Raw genomic sequence first — 18,684 nt, 5'->3', positions numbered from 1 at the left:
AACCTGGTGAGTGGTACTACCATTTTGTTGATGAAGGAATACAGATTCAGAGAAGCTGATATACCTAGGCCACTGCCCTTCTGCACTCTGGATTGCTGTACCCTGTTGATTCATTAAGTCTGTGGTTTTAGAAATGAATTTCACCTACAAGATAAAATGGTTTGGTCTTTGGTTTCCCTTTAAGAGGTGCTTTGATTCATTCATTTACTTCATTCATCCATCAAATGGATTTATCAGGTAACTCTTATATGGCAGATTACATTAGAACAAACATTCAGAAAAATAGTTCTTAAACTCTAAAGAACATAAAAATAGTATGTTAAAGATATAAACATGCAGGATCAGACTTCCTAAGAGAAGAAAGAGGGGATTAAACCTAGGGTGTCTGTTTATATTATCAACAAATTTCCGAGATGATAATTAATCACAATTACAGTGATGAAAACCATATTAAAAACCTTCAAATAAAGGATAAAATATTGTATTAACTAACATTGATATTCCATAATCCCCTTAATTTTATTACAACTTCTGTATGACTAAAACTGAACAATATTTAGTTATACACAAATTTCTACTAGTTCTTCTTCCTAGAGATTTTTTTAGGTGATGAACTTGGTGTGTCAACCAAACCCTCTAAAAACATAGGAGGAAGAAATAAAGGCCATGTTTACTACAATTTACTGAGAATTAGACTAACATCCAGCTGAAGAACTCTACAACTATTGTGTCTTCAAAAGCTATTCAGGAAGAAGAAAGTTCTTAGGAAAAAATATTTTGATCCAAAGTTTTATATTTGAATAAACTAGCTTTTAAGTAAAAGAACATATTTTATCTATATTTGAATATACAATGGAAAACATGTTAACCATTATACTTCCTGAGAAAAATTATCTTTGTATGTAATATAAAATTTCATGCAAGAATTCCAAGATAAGGAAATACCTTATGGCAATAAACAACTATTTAAAGAAATCCTGGGAAGCTACCTAAATAGTACTACCAGATGGCATCCTTTGTAGATGAATCTATCTTAAGTCTTAAATCAAGGTCCCAATCAAGGAACAAAAGATGTATACATTGGCTTATGTTCAGAAACTATGTCAGAAGCCATGGATTTCCACTATGGTGACTCAAGTCACTATCTCATCAGACCTAGAGGTTTGTTTGTTTGTGTGAGTGAATGGGAAGTGGTTGATTTTATGAATAAAAACATTTTTTATTCATTCTACATATATTTAATTTCTACCATTATCGTCATTAATTAGCCAAAACCACAGATCCTTGAAGATCAGAAGTGTGTTTCTTTTTTTATTATAGTAATTTTTCCCATCTTATTTTTGAAGATCAAATGATTGTCTCAGTCTTTTCAAGCTACTGCAACAAAATGTCAAAGACTGGGTGGCGTAAACAATAGACATTTGTTTCTTATAGTTCTTTAGGCTGGGGAGTCCACAATTAAGATACCCACAAATTCAGTTCTTGGTAAGAGAACGCTTTCTAGCTTGCAGATGGACATATAATCACTATATTTTCAGGGGAGAGAGAAAGAGCATAGGAGAGAGGGAGAGAGGGGACAGAGAGTTTGCTGATCTCTCTTCCTCTTCCTATACTAATGCTAATGGGATACTAATGTCATCACAGAGGCGCTTCTCTTAGGATCCCATTTAAATCTAATTACCTTCTGAAGTCTAATAACTAATTTTGGGGATTGGGGCTTCAACATATAAATGTGGGAAGAGGCACAAACTTTGTCCTATAATAATGTGAATATCTGGTCTCTTAGTATAATTCCCTTGTCCCTACTGTAATCAATCAGTGAACCCAATTTTATGGCATCATGTCCCACTGCCATTTTTGGTTTGCAGAAGATAGCTACCACTGATCTTTAGAAGGAGGCTCTTGCTCTCCATACTGATATATAAATGTCTTCATGATGGGAATCTCTTCAAAATCCCCTTCAATGGGTACAGTTGATGGTTGCTGAATATTTATTGCCAAGTACTTGATCAACTTTCAATCTTGAATCTATTTGAAACTTTGGATTTCTTCATCTGTAGTATTCCAGGGAAGTTCCGGTGTCTTAACCACATGGACTAGAGGCCATTCTTGACACTAGACCTCAGTGAATCAACCAAATGACTTGCTACTCAAAATTTATACATTAACTTCAGAATCACATTGAATCTGTGGTTACATCAAAGAGATCTAACCTCATGCTCCATTATATTTAACTTATTATCATCAGAACTCATTCATACTCTGTATTCCTCAGACATTTTATGCTACACTTTAGAATTTTTTTTAAAATTTTTTAGCATATACACTGCCTTTTCCCTGGCTAGTGTACATGACAAATCCTTTCTCCCTCTGGGATATTCTAAGAATTGACTCTATTTCATGAACTTGGAGGTAGTAAAAAGTGGTAGAATTTGAATATAAAGTGAGGATGAGAGATCTTCCTCTGGGCATAAATAATAAAAAATCCTAATAAAAACGTCAGTTTATTTAGAAATGAGGAGGTAACCAGCTATGTAATTTTGCATACTACATAATTAGATTTGGTGCTTTACCTTTAGCCATTGTGGTAGGCAGAAAAATTCCTTCCTCCCCCATGCTAAGAACTTGTGAATTTGTTACATTATATGGCAAAATGCAGATATGATTAAGTATCTTGAGATGTAGAGATTATACTGGATTACCAAAATAGGCCTATTACAATCACAAGAATCCTTATAAGTGAAAGAAGGAGGTGTGAAAATCAAGGTCAGAGCAAGAAGGAGATTTGGTATGTTCCACAGTTGGCTTTTGAGGTGGAAAAAGTAGTCAAGAACCAAGGAATGCGGTCCATCTCTGGAAGCTGGAAACGATAAGGGAAAATAATCTTCCCCCAGGTCCACCAGAAGGAAGATAGTCCTGCTGATGCACTTTGATTTTAGCACAACAAGATTTTCAGGATTTCATCTATAAAGATAAAAATATTTGTGTTGTTTTAAGCAATTACATTTGTGGTAATTTGTTATAGCAGCAATGTTACAGTCAATATATAAGCTTGATGCTTTCCACAGTGCTTTGAGTTGAGAGATGATGTCTCTGAGCTTTTTGTTTTATTCCATTTTGTCACCTATGCAGTGCAATTAGGAGTGACTGTTCTCCCTCCCCCACAATCTTTGTCATCACTGTGTCACCATGATGATGCCCATTAGCCACTTGATCACTGAAGCCTTGCCCTCCTTTATTCTTCTGTCCTACATAACTATTGTGATATTTTGAGTGATCAGGATATCTATGTACCAGGAATTTCCCATGACCCATTTCTGCAGGACAAGCTGGTTTGCCTTGAGTTGAATGAGTAAAACGCTTATCCCTTAATCCCATTTTGAAACTTTTTCTTTCTTAAACATCATCCTGGTATGAAATACTACGTCATTATGAGGTGTGGCACATTATGTAATTTACTCCAGATGTTTAAAAATGGCTGCATTAAAAGGAAAAGCATTAATATGGTAGAAGTAGCAGAAAATTATCACCAAGCTATTGATCAATGGAATTTATGGAAATAAAGAGCTACTAGAGATCAGTGAAATCCAAAAATGTCAAGGGTGGGTCACCAGTCAGCTGGAGGTCTGGACTAATGCAGAATGTGAGATGCAACATGTTGACCTTTCTTTTTCCCACCCCCTGGTCTGTAGCTGATTTCCTATTGGTCAACTTCATCAACCCCCAAATTTATATTCAGTAGTTTCAGTAAGCATAGGAAAGGACAATAAAGAAAGAGAAAGGATAAGAGGCATGCAAATAATAGCAATCACAAATATAAACATTATTTAAAATTCTTTTAATGATTTAGTAAATAAAAGCAAACATGGATAAATATGGAGACACTGAGAGGCTGTGGCCTAAAGGGTTATGGGAGTATAAGGGGAAATATAACAAGATCTATTTATGCATTTAAAAAGAGTATTTACTATTATTAAAAATCTTAAAATTATTCATCAATGTCATTTAAAATTAAGAAAATGTGAAGTTTAAGGAAAAAAATTTGAAAAACACCAAATAGCATACAGAAAAATATATTAAATTATAAATAATTCTCTCACCCAGAAAAAAATTATTATTGACATTTTGATGTATTTCTTTATTCTCTTTTCCTTTACTCTCATATATGTTTATATATAAACATATATGAGAGTAAGTACTGATTTATACATTTTTAAAGTTAATATAAATGTAATATAAAGTTTCAGATTCGAAATATTGCTAGAAATATATTTTAATGGTTATATATTGTTCTATACACATATAAATCTTTTATTTCTACCATGTACACATGAATATATTTTATGTATCATATATACATATATCAACATACACATTAAAATTTCAATATCATAAATTCTTTAGTAAATCCCCTGAACATAAATATTTCTGAATATTTCACTTTTTCCTTAGGTGAAATCACAAATTTTATTTTTAACTTCCAAGTCTCCAGTTTCTTATTGTCATTACCAGAAGTTTGTAATAACAGTATTATATTCTTCCATTGTACCGCCTAACCTACTTCCCCAAACTGCCTTTTTATTTGGCCCCCTTTCCCTCTGTCCTCTAATCTCAGGGTCAGTGCCTTCTCTGGATCTCATCTCACTGTTCCCCTCTCCTTTTTGTAGCTCTTATTGGGATTCACCATTCATTGTGGGCTAGTATCATGGTCAATAGTATCCTTGCTTATCCTGACTGTCCTATCTTTCATATCTTCTCTTGGAAAATTGATCTCTTTAGAATTTTTTTTTCATCATTCTCTTTTTTACAAATGGAAATGAAACTACTTCTGGATTAAGTGCCAATAAAAAGTCAGTCACATAGACAAATCAAACTTCCCCACCCCCATTTCCTCCCAACCCTATCAACCCCCCACCAACCTTGCTTCTTTTACAGTTACAAGAGACAAAACTGTTTAATATGTAAGAACTAATTTAAATGGAAAATTTTCCCAGTAAATAGTTATTTTTTCACTTTCTTGAAACCATTAACCATCTTAAATATTTCTTGCCATCAATATTGAACTTAGAAATTGCACCATCTAAATAAAATGCTGAAGTATATAATACCTAAAATTATTCATAGTAGAGATGACCTTTTAGTCATTAAAAGAAATCAAAGGCAGTGGCAATTCTGCTACATTCTAGACCATGAGTTTCAGCCTCATTCAAAGCATAGTTTTCCAGCAATTTTTTATTATTCTCTTCAATATAATCAATATGAGAAAATAATGTAATTTCTAGGGCCTGGACAGTGAATTACCTATTCATGTGACCTGTGGATTTTGTGGTACCAGAAAGCTGACTTACATTGATGGACTAGCCACTCTTAGGACCCAGGAGGGAATTTGTGTCCATGGGGAGGAAAGTACCACTCAGGGAGGAAAGTCCTGCTCTCAATGCCTGGAGACCTTGCCTGGCAAGTGGTGCAGTGACCTCTGGTGGAGCAGAGGTCCAAAGAGCCATTAGGCTCTGTAAGGGACAGCTGGGCCAGAACTACTGAGAACTGTTATTTGCAATTCCTTAAGATACACATCCTGCAATTAAATTTATAAATTCCAGTGAGATTGTATCTTAATATTTAACCTTATTTCAGATTTACATCACACCCCTAATTTTATGTTTTTCTGACATGACAAATAGCCTTTAAAAAAGAAATGTATTGATTTTGTATGTTTGTTATTATTATTTTTTAGTTCTTTAAATTGGTTCACTACAATTATATATAACAGTGAGATTTATTGTTACCTATTTGTATATGCACACAATAAAACAATATAATTTGGTCAATTCTATTGTTATTTCTGTTTTTTGAAACTTAGCAAATATTAATCTATTTTATTTTCCTTTTCATGTCCACTTGCAAAGAGGAAATAGAAATTAGTTGTATGATAGGTACATATTGTTATGGGTTTAGATTAGCAATATGAATATGCATGTGTAAAATGCCAAATAACTAACAAACTTTCCATTTTAAATTACTGTTGAAGCATTTACTAGATGGGTGAAATCCAGCTGGTTATTCTTTTAGTTCCTTATCTGTAAAATTAGAATAATAACAATTAGTTCTCCATAGGAGATAATGCTGTAAAATTCTTAGTTCAGTTCCTGACACATAATAATCCTCAATACTATTATTATTATTATTAGCCTATCTACTATACTTTCACAAGCACATTGTGATTAGAGTTGTGAATATTAATGTTGATTACTATCTCCCAGGTTATAAAATCTTTCTTCAATTATGTGGTTACTTTATTATTTTATTGATCACAAACAACAATAATAACTAATAAAATTGTTTTTCAGCTTATAGAATATTCCCATATTTCATCTAATTTATACTCCAACTAAATGAGCTGATATAAAAGTTCTATTTTCCTTTAACAAACGAATATAGGTGACTTAAGTTCATTCATTTATTTATTCCCGTATTTTTAAATTTCCATCATTAATGTCTTATGGATTACTTCATGACCTTACTCGACATTAAAACAAAGATGTGGCAACAGTAATATTTGAACTCTGTTCTTCTGACTCCAAATACCATACATTCCATTGCCTGTTGAAATAACCCTTGGAGCCCCCCAAAACTTGCCAACCATCTATATCATGGCCATCTGGAATAGTCTTTTCTCTTTACCAAGTTTTGGCTAGATTTTTCATAAGCTATCTCAGACAAATGAGAATCTCTTAACATGATTTCATAATTTCCCTAGGTTCTGTTTTTATACAGTGCTTCAATGCTTCCTCTACTACAAAAAATTGCAATTGGATTCAGTTGTATCCCTTAAGCTTCAGTCTATTGAATATGTAGCATGTTGGATAGTGAGGCAAAGTAAGCAGGTGGGATAGAAAAGGCTGGACTATAAAAAGAGTGTTGCTATTTTAGATGTGAAGACACTGATGGCAAAGGCCCTGCAAAATTCTGAGAAGGAAAATACCAGGTAGATGATGCAGAAAGCACAGACAGTCCCATAATGTTTGAAGGATGGTGAGAACAGCATGTCAGGAGCAGAGTGGGTGAGATCCTTCAAGGGAGCAGTAGGCTTTGTGAGGTCTTGGGGCCAAAGGGGGGGATTTTGCCTTTCACCCTGAGATGAGATGCTCTGACAGTTTTAGGCAGTGGGGTGACATGGTATGCCTTAAGTTTTTAAAGATGAGGGTGATTGTAGAGAGTGGGGCTACTCCCTCAACTTTCCACATGCCTTTAGCTTATTTGTAAAGATCTTATTTCTAATAATTTTTACAAAACATTTAAAACAAAAATAGTTGGTGAAACACCCTAAGCTAGCCTTTGTCTATTTAGAAGAACTATTGGATAAGCTCTCCTGCATTCTCACAGATCCCCAAGATCTGTAAAGCAAGACACACTACTAAGATAATGAATTCCTGACTTTTAAAATATTTTATCACTTACTACTGTTTACCTAATCTCCTGAGACCATGATTAGCAGATATACATACATATTCAAGTGTGCAATGTCTGTCTCTGAAATATTATGTATGACCGAGATATATAAACATTTTAGTTTAGTAAATATTTATTTAGTACCATAAATATATGATTATCTTTTAGTAGACAATGAGGCAGTTAGAAAAATCCTCTTGTACTTCAAAGAGTCAATTTTAAGCACTCAGAGAATAAAAATAACATCTACCTAATTTTTATATTCTCTATCAATAGAAAAAATCTTTCATTAATTTGCCAATAAAATCTGTTAATGACAACAGTAATGACTCAATTGGCATTGGGTGTTGTTCTAGTTCACCATGACTTTCATTTTTCATAAACTACCTTCAAGCTAAAGGGACACTCTGCCCCATACCAACTGCCAAGTCATATTTGGGCAGAATATGACTTTGGCTCTTCTTTGTAATTGATTGGTCCAGGAATGAGTATCTGAGGGTCAACAATAGTCTTTCTGTAACTTTTAAAATGAAGCCTGCGTCTATATATACGACATGGAAGAGTTTGATCCATCTGCCCTGTAGATAGAAGAAAAAAGGTGAATCTATTTAGAGAAAAAAGAATTGAAGCAATGTCATTTAAGAGATGCAGTGAGGTAGTGAGTAGTTTGAGCAATTTACTATTTCCTGTTTCTAGAAATTTCAGAAGCTTATTGCAAGAGAACTTTTATAAACATATATTGTGTTACTACTTTCTTTTTTTTAATTATTTTTTATTTTTTTTAGAGAGAGGGGAGAGAGAGAGAGAGAGAGAGAGAGAGAGAGAGAGAGAGAGAGAGAGAATTTTTAATATTTATTTTTTAGTTCTCGGCGGACACAATATCTTTGTTGGTATGTGGTGCTGAGGATCGAACCCGGGCCGCACGCATGCCAGGCAAGTGCGCTACCGCTTGAGCCACATCCCCAGCCCCAAACTACTTTCTATCTAAGCTAAATCGGGTTGATTTCAATTACTTATCTTAGTTTATAAAACTTCACCTTCTTCTGATAACTCTTTGAATATTACTAGAATCAACAATATTTGTTTATTAAACAGACATAGTACACAGATCAAACTTTATTAAAGCCAAATAGATTTGATTTAACACTTCTTTGTTAAATTTCAGATGTCTGGAGGGTCAACTAATCATAATAATAGTACCAATTATTTACAAACACATTTATTTTTTCCAACATTCAGTGTCCTTGTCTTTCTATCGATTGTCTTTTTAATGTAAATATTCTGAGCTTATGAAAATCACTTAAGATATCATTTATTCTTATGCAATAGTTATCCTATTTAAACATTAATAAATTACTGTATAAAAGGAAAATATCAAAATGTTAGCTTATAATACTGTATTACAAGTGAATTTAAAGCATAAAATGGATCAATAATACTAAAATACTTTAACTGGTTGATGAAATCTCCATTTTAGTGAGTTTTTATATCAGCACTTCAAAATGTTTGTAATACTAAGTTACAAACAAATAAATAGTCTACTCCTCAGAACCAGGGGTCTGGAATTATGGACTCTCCATTGAGAGTCATGCTGCATGCATTCTGTTCTGTAGTTATGGGGTTGTAAGCAGTTTCTGTGTAGTTTTTTGTCTAGACTTATAAAAAATTTCAGTAAAGTCAGGGAGACATTCAATTGCTTTCCGTCTCATAGAAAAAGTTGTAGAACCTAAGTTATGCTACATAAGGCAGTTTCTGAATTTGTGGCCTTTCTTTTAGTGCTTCATCTGAATCAAAGAAAGGAAACCAGAGACTATTACTATTAATGATACAGTGAGGGAATTGTCTAGAATATTTGTGTTTAGCAAGGTTTTTAGTTGTTTTATGATAAGAAACATCATTATGAAGCATGGACAGAATCTGGTATTTATTAATTTTATGAAAGTATTTTCATAATGATAAGTAAAATTTTAATTGCAATAGTGTTGAAAACATGTTCAGTCTGTCAGTCAACTCAAGAGCTCTATCCTTTATTTTTTTGTTGTTCTATCTTTTTCCATGAGATATGTTAAGCTAGCATCATCTTGGAGTTAAGATCAAACTTTTGCAATTGAAACACTTAAAGTAAATTACAGGCAATAAAGTTATTTCCATGTCTTAGAAAAGTTCTCATTTACTTGTTGTACTTATTGCTTTCATTTTGCTATAATAGTTACTTGACTTATAAAATAGTTAATGCTTAATAGTTGTCAGGATAGGTTGATATGGTATTTTTAAAATACCTGGGTAGATGAAGATCAGAATTTAGAAGAGTTGTCTTTGATTCCTCTTTGATTTCCAATCTCATAATATTTGGAGTGAGAACATAATAGAGTTTACAGAAGAACTCCTTAAGCAGGCCTTTGTCTAAGCTATGACAAAATAAGGATCACTTTCAAAGATGGAAAGACCTGAAACAAGAAGGCTGTAAATGTTTATCAAGAATTTTCAGGTTAAGAAGAGAAATGAAAATAAAATCAGAAAATTTTTACATCAAGAAAGTAAAAGCATCACAATGCAATGTGAATGTAATAAAATTGCTTTTGTTTCAAAATTCTGGATCAAGGTAAGAATGTTTAGATAGATGGAAGTAAGAATTGACTATCTTAATCCTGATCAGTTCCTCAAGCAAGCATCTAAGGACAATAAAGAGAATAAATCATAGTAATCATGTCCCTAGAATAAATTTGACTTTTGTTGTAATCACAAAGATGTATAGGCCAATTATAATTGGTCTGAGAATTTAACCACTGTTGAATACTTTCTTCTCTTCTAGTGTTAAAGGTGCTAAAAATGTCATGGCAAACCCTGACAATCAGCTCTGTACCTTACATAAATGACTTCTCCTCTCATTTGTACTCTAAAAACTATGGGGAAATGTACGTAAGTACATGCATAGTTGTACATATACATAGATGTAGATATATTAGGCAATGAAAATTCACTAACTTATTTTTAAAATACTTGTCTAATGTATGTTAGGCACTATATTGGGTATTTTATAAAATTCAAAGACATCTACCATGTTCAATGACATAGACATGAAAAGGATGAACTAGACATTTAGAGAGAAGGCAATCAGTGAGAAAGATTCAAGAAGCTAACACCAATTTCCAAATGAGAATAGTGGAATTTTATGAAAAGCAGATTTTCCTAAAGTCACTGCAATGATATGGCTTTGACAGTTCTGTTGTCAGTTTCTGAGTTTGTCATCCTCAGATTATATCTTCAAAGTCAGTTAAGTTTGTCTTATTAGCTGATTCAATCTGTTTCTCACCATTTACTAAAGTACTTGAAAACATTAGGTAATCAATAGTTTCTGACCAAATAACCACTAACTTTACACTATATATATATATATATATATATATATATATATATATATATATATAGCTAATACCAATGGTAATGTTAGAAATATTAACATTTTAAAACGACATTAGGTTATAAGATACAAAGATATTTTTCTTTACAAATTTTTGACATTTTTTTCTGTGACTCAGAAAATGAAAATTAGAAAAAGTTTTTTCGCATGATGCAGACTATTGAAAATTTAAATTAAAAAATATAACACTACCCAGGTGTGGTGGTACATGCCTATAATCCCATTTACTTGGGAGGCTGGAGGCAAGTGAAATATCAAGCCAGCCTTGATAATTTTGAGGCCAGCCTGAGCAACTTAGTAAGACTCTGTCCCAAAATAAAAAGTAAAAAGGGCTGGGGCTGTAGCTCAATGATAAAACATTCCTGGATTTAGTCTCCAGGATTGAAATACAAAAAAACAAACAAACACAATACAATAATAAATAAATAAATAAAATATAATGCTAAAATCATTACCAAGGTCAAAATTACTTTTTCATCAGAGTTCATGTTATGAAAAAGCAATCAGTTTTTAATATCATCACCACCCATAGGAATTGACATTTCTATAACATGAAGTAACTAATTTACATGATAGTATTTCTATATAATACTCTTCAAATATGAGAAACATGACAGAAAGACTACAATAGAATCCAAGAATTACTGTATATAATTTTCAAGAATATTTTTAATGTAGATCCAGTATAAAGTCAGGTAAAATTTTCTTACGCTTACAGTTATTGACACCACTAAAAAACAAAAGTTAAGTCAAAACTATAAAAACAAAAAGTGAAGTTGGAAACATTAATTTGGTATGACTAACTGATGATGATGGAGTGCTTTGTATAAATTACTTCGCACAGCTGAATGTAATGCTGACTGCTCCTATGTGGATATTTTGAATTTGACATACTTAGTATGGAATGGTAATGAGTTATAAATTCTCATACAACTTTTCTCTCTTCAAATTTCTTTTGAATTTGTGAAACGTATTAGAATGCTCTAACGTCCTTCAGATGTTTCTTATCTAACACATGTAATTTTTGTGTTGGATCCTTGTCTGCTCTTTTACTGTCATTAAGACTTGCTCAGTTATACACCAGAAAAGCACATGTTTGGATTAAAATCCCATGTAAATTAGTTTAAGGAAACAGAAAGTTATGGAAAAGGAAGTTTCAAAGAAACGGCCAAGAAGTATATACCAGAATTTCAAGAGAAATTATATTCCAGAGGCACAATTCTTTCAAGGGGGATTGAGCAATGATGCCAAACCCTGCTGAGAAGTCACATAAGAGAAGGGTGGTCATGCTTAGGTACTATTGCAAACTCACAGAAGTTCCAGTCAGATCTTTTGACCTAATCAATATTCATCATAGTTGCTATATTTGGGGTTTGTTTGCTCTTCTACCTTTTTCTCAAAAGAGGGGCATCTTTAATCTTACTTCTCAAGATTATAATTCTTGGCAACCCATTTCTGCATAGGATGGGAAACTAACCTGACTCTCTTTTGGACACACTCTTTCCTCTTCACAGTGCTGACCCTCCTTGACCTCAGGTGTTGGTCATTCAGTCTATTTAACTTCATTGTAAGTATTATGATATGGGTATGGGCAATGGGTTGTTCTGGAACCTGTGTTGTGGCATGTTTGAGACAAGAATTTTTTATGCTTCCAAACTGAGCCTCCTTTAGCAATTTTGCCTTTACCATATTTGCTATGATGAAAGTCTCTATGTTTTCCTCATTTTTAAATCCACATTAGCTAAGTATTCCTTTTATACTGCTGCCTTAGATTCTCCAAACTCCTGTATGTGTGGTGGTAATATTCATCATTGGTGGATTCTAAGATATGGGGAATGGCAAAACCCCCTCCAACTACACACATTCACAATTTAGAATCATAAACACATTCTACATATATTATCTCACTTTACCCTCATTATAGTCCTAACTATGGATATTTGCACCTAACCTTTAATGTGAGGAATGAGATAGGCATTTATTAGGTATGGACTATATCTCAGACCTTTATAAGGGAAATACTGTTTAAAGAAAATGTGAACAAAAATCCATATTCACACATTCACCAAAGCAATTGGAAGTTCATTGGTAAAGATATGCACAGATATTTACTATAGCTTATCATGTGTGCAAGATATGGGGGAACCTTTTGCTCAAATCCTTTACTGTTTTTATATGGGGGCTTTTTAAAAATATTTTTTAGTTGTAAAGGGACATAATACATTTATTCATTTATCTTTATGTGGTGTTGAGGATTGAACCCAGTGCCTCATGAGTGCTCTACCACTGAGCCACAACCTCAGCCCAATATGGCTGCTTTTGATAGTAGCAAACTGTGTGAATAAAATGGCTCTAAGAAGAATCTAATCAAGTGTATACCTTGTAATTTTTAAATTAACCTAATGAGTAATAATTGAGTGCTTACTTTATGGTGAGAATGTGGCTATGATTTTTTCTAATTTAAAAGCATGCATATGTTAAATTATATTACCAAGCTAATTTTTGATTTATTCAAGAAGTTCAATAACCATAAAATTTGCATTATGAAAAATTGACACTGTTAATATCATCATACAAGGAGTAACCTATTAATAACTAATACTTAATTGTAAAACTGAATGTGAAGACTTTTTTCATAAACCTTTAATATTTACTTAATGAGAGATACTTTTTTCCTTCAAAGAGGAAGAAATATGAACCATTTGTAAATATATTATTGATTCTGGACAGCAAATAAAAACAAAAATTCCAATAATAAGCTTATTTCATAAAAGTTAAATATGTATGGTGACTAAAATAGGCAAAGTAAGGGATGCTAAACATATGGCTCAGATAATACTAGCTAATACAGATTAGAAAAATGTTTTAACAGATACGTAACATAAATTGTTTAAGAACGTGACTCAGAAGAGACCTTCCATCCTTCACAAGTTGGTTTAAACACCATCTCCTTCTACAAGCCTTTTCTGGACCCATCTGGACGTAATTGTTTTCTTTCAGTGATTTATCGTACCTCTGGTATGATAATGAGTACTTTCATCATGCACATCTCCCACACTGGACTGTATAATTTTTTTTAAAGCACGCTCCATATTACCCAGAACTATGGGCCTTACATAACAGAAACATTTAAGTACTCATTACAATTGAAAAAGAATGCAAGGGATTTATTTGGTACATACTCTTGTAAATATGAGTAGAAATTTTTTTTGCATAAAATTATCTTTGGGTTGACAAGCACACTTTTAGAGTTATTTAGCAAAGCCTTTCTTAGATTTTTAAAATGAGTAATGAAATGTCCCATCAGAATTCTTTTTACATTTTTATCATTATGGTTTTAATATTTTAGAGAAATAAGTAATAAATGATATCAATATAAAATATCATAGGTGATATAAATTTATAAATATAAGTCAAAATAAAACTGGATATAATTAGAAATTTTTTAAAAAAGCACACTTATTGATTACATGACTTTCCTTGCAGACAATATATATACCAGAATTACTTCCTAGGAGACTTCATAAGGTGGTATTTGTCAGCTTAATAATGTTATAAGGGTCGAGTGAATGAATATCAGCTCAGAAGTATCTGACACAAGTGAAGTATATATTTTTTACCATGCTATATCATAAAGTAAGGGCTTGAGATTGAGATATAATTCCAAAATTCTAGTAAATTAATTTGTAGTGATGACTTGTAGCCATTTAAACATGATTGAATGGGCCCTTCCAACCTCATTTTCTCTCTAATAGAAACAGTTTCTCTCAAATAGATCCTTTTAGGATCCCTATACTCTATTGGCTAATATTAAGCATAGAAAATGAGAAAATATGCATGGTCAAATTCATCTTTACTTCCTTTTATGTAGATGTTCTGGCTTATCATGAGCTCTTGCATGACAATAAAGAATTTGAGATGAAGTTGGTTCAAAAGTATGCAAAAGAAAATATGTTGAGGTGTGAAAGAAACCAAAAACATATGTTGGAGAAAAGATATCCTTTAAACAAATGTTGCTGGGAAAACTGGATATACATATGTAGAAGAATAAAGCTAGATCTCTATCTCTTACCCTGCACAAAAAGTAAAACTGAAAATGTATCAAATGCCTAAGAACTATGCCAGAAATTTTGCAACTGCTAAAATGTAGGGTCAACACTCCAAAATATATGTGCATACAATGACTTCCTTCTTTAGAACTTTAGTCCCTAGGACTCCTAAAACTCAAGAAATAATACCAAGAATGAAATGGCATCAAATTAAAAAGCTTCTGCAGAGCAAAGGAAACAAAGTGTGAAAAGAGCTATAGAATGGGGTATAGAGCTATAGAATGGGATAAAATCTTTGCTAGCTACTCTTTTGACGGATTAATATCCAGAATATACAAATAACTGAGTAAAAAACCCCTAGCACCAAAAATCCCCCCAAGTAACCAGATTAATTGACAAATGAGCAAATAAATTAAGCAGACAATTTTCAAAAGAAGAAATACAAAGTGCCAACAAATACATGAAAAACTGTTCAATATTTTTATCAATTAGGGAAATGCGAACCAAAACTACACTGAGATTTCATATATATCTCAACATAGCTAGAAAGGCAGTCATGAAGAATAAAAATAATTGGAAAGCTGATGGGATTAATATAGGAAAAAAGGAACATCTTTACACTGTTGGTAAAATTATAAATTAGTGCAATCACTATGAAAATTAGTATGGAGTTACCTCAAAAGTCTGAGAATGGAACCACTATTTGAGAAAGCCTTACCTCTCCTTGGTATTTATCCTAAATAATTAAAATAAGCATTCTGTGGCCATATAACAGCACAATTCATAATAAGCAAATCACAGAACCAATCTTGTTGTTAGTCAATGATGAGTAAAGAAAATATGGTATGTATACACAATGGAGTTTTCTTCAGCCATAAAGAAGAATGAAATTGTGTCATTTGTAGGAAAATGGATATAACTTGAGAGTATTATGTTAAGTGAAATACACCAAACTCAAGAGTCAAATGGTGTATGTTTTATCTTATATGTGGAAGTTAGAGAAGGGGAGAAATTGTGGGAAAGATATCAAGAAAATGGAAAGGGACCAATAGAATAGAAGAAGGGGACCAGAGGGAGGGAGAAAGGGAGAGCAAGGGAAGTACTTTAATTGACCAAATTGTATTGTTCTATTGTACACATGTATGAATATGTACAACAAATCCCCCTATTGTGCATAACACACCAATTTAAAAAAGAAAAATTAAAACTTTAAGGTTTGAATGGAGAAAAAATAAATAAATTAATTTTTATTTTACAAATGATTACTATTTTCTATATTCAAGCATGGAATTATTTCTGTTTTTTTAATTTAGTAATTCATTACACTATTTGCTGTAAAAATATATTTTAATGTTTTAAAAATTAACTTTCTGTGGTCTTATAGTTGGCACTTTTATGTATTAAAGTGGAAATAGGATAAGTTTACATTAAAAATTTTTGATTATGGGCTGGGGATGTGGCTCAAGTGGTAGCACGCTCACCTGGCATGCGTGGGGCACTGGGTTTGATCCTTAGCACCACATAAAAATAAAATAAAGATGTTGTGTCCATCAAAAACTAAAAAAAATATTAAAAAATTCTCTCTCTCTCTCTCTCTTTAAAAAAAAAATTATGGTTGTACTGGGCATGTACTTCAGTGGTAGAGCATTTGCCTAGCATGCACCAGGTTCTGGGTTCAATCCTCAGCACTGCAAAAAAGTAAATGAATAAAATAGTTTATGGTTGGTGCTCCTAAAAATCTTACAATAAGTTGGTGAATTTTTTATCATTGATAACTGTGGTATCTATTTATGTCAATATCCATATTAACTAATTTTATTTTTATTAATAAATGAAATAAATATCATAACATGAAGGAACAATTACAATACATACAGATTGTATGTGTTTTAAAAAGTTTGTTTACTTGTTTCTTTCTCTCTGTTTTATATTGAAGGTGTATAGCATGGGCTCTGGAGCCGCTGGCTTAGTTTCATATCCAGATCTCTTCATGGAAACCTTGACTAACAACCCTGTGTTCTTATCTCCTCCTATGTAGAACGGAGAAATGAGAGCATTTATCTCACTATGTTATCAAGGCTCAATGAGGGGTATGATGGGATGAGGTAACATAAAATCCAATAGTCCAATACTTACTATAATAAATAATAAATGTTAAAAATGTTATTACTATTTTAAACATTTTTCATTTCATTTTGTCCTCAGAGAATCATGTGAAACAGGTATTGTTATTTCACTTTACAGATCATAAAAATGAAGAATCAGAGAAATTGAGTTGATGTCTCATATCTGTTTAATTACAGTTCTGTTTGGTTACAGAACCCTTTCTTATGGTTTGGATATGAAGTATTCCCCCAAAGCTCCTATATTATAAAGAAGGGAAGTTGGGATATGAAATGACTGGATTGTGAGCACTGTAGCCTGATCAGTCCATTCCAGTTTAAATGGACTGGCAGGTGGAGCATGGCTGAAGGTGTGCAGCTTCCCCATGGCTTCCTCCCCGTGCCATCTCCCTGTTTTCTGATTACCATTAACAGAACAGTGCTCTCTTCCATCTCCTTCTACCATAATGTTCTGCCATACCTTGGGCCTACAGTAATAGACTTGGTCAACCATGAACTAAACCTCTGGAACCATGAGCCAAAATAATTTTTCCCCTCTAAGTTGTTATTTTTGGATATTTTGGTCACATTGACACGAAACTGGACTAACACACTTAACTTCTACTCAACTATATTATATACATGCCTATAATACTCATGGTTCTCTAGAAGGAACAGAATCAACAGGACACAGACACACACACACACACACACACACACACACGGATAGCCATAGGAACCAGTAGCTGTTCAGTCCAAGGAGCTGGAGCTTCAGAACAAGAGGGGCCAAAGATGCAGTCCTTGTCTAAGGTGGAAGGAGGCCTGGAAACTTTCTGGAGAAACACTGGTGTAGTTCTGCTTTAGAGAAGAGAAGGAGCTGGATTCCTCAGATGATTGCAGTAGATAGAAGTCCTGCTGAATAAGAAAGGAGCTTTTATCTGTGTTAGCTTGCTCCTTGCTCCAGCCCATAGGACTGTGCTGCCCACATTCAGGGCAGTTTCCCCCCTAAATTTGCTGTTCCACATGTCAGTCATTTCTGGAAACTCCCTCATTGATACACCCAGAAGTCTCTTAATCCTAGGCATCTATTCATCCAATTAAGTTGACAATCCAGATTGTCTTTCACAGAGTTTTATTCAGCTCCCTCTTTTATATCAGCTTCAGTGATACTTTTTAACTTCAAGGACAGAGAATTCTTTTTATTTTAAGGAAATTTTCTTGTTTTCCTCTGGCTGACATTTTTTACCAATGTTTAGAGACATTAAGCCAAGATTAAGTCTCAAGCAATTATAAAATGACTTTATGAATCAAATCCTCTTGTTACTACATAATACTCTTATTTCTTATTTGTAAAAAAAACTATTGGAAGCAGAAAAAAACTGTTCTGTTGAAATATTCTCCTTAAACAGATATTTTAGCAGAGTTTATCTAATTTTTCCCTCAATGTAGAAAAAAAATATTGTGCATTGCCACAAAAGCATTCTTACAATCATTCCAACTTCATTATTGGTTTGGATTTTACGGTATCAATCATGTTATGCAATCTAATCTTTGAGAATTTAGAGACTGCAGTCATCTCAGTTTCAATTTTCAGCTTTTGTTTCTTGTTTTAAACTAATTCTCAAGGTATCATTTTTTAGAACACAACAAGTGGAGGCCATCA

General features: G+C 32.9%; 1 protein-coding gene across 1 annotated transcript in view; it reads left to right on the top strand.

Moving 5' to 3' along the window:
- LOC308641500 (uncharacterized protein) overlaps positions 1-16,957 on the top strand; it is a gene marked incomplete at its 3' end in the record, with an annotated part of 79,246 nt that extends 62,289 nt beyond the window's left edge. Inside the window, exon 5 of the mRNA XM_081280192.1 lies at positions 16,856-16,957. Within this exon, the coding sequence (XP_081136318.1) occupies positions 16,856-16,957 (102 nt within the window). The remainder of the gene's footprint in view (positions 1-16,855) is intronic.
- Positions 16,958-18,684: the final 1,727 nt, after the last annotated feature.

This window comes from Spermophilus citellus, assembly GCF_964194105.1.
Source record: "Spermophilus citellus genome assembly, chromosome: 1".
Taxonomy (NCBI): domain Eukaryota; kingdom Metazoa; phylum Chordata; class Mammalia; order Rodentia; family Sciuridae; genus Spermophilus; species Spermophilus citellus.
This window is presented reverse-complemented; position numbering and strand designations above follow the sequence as displayed.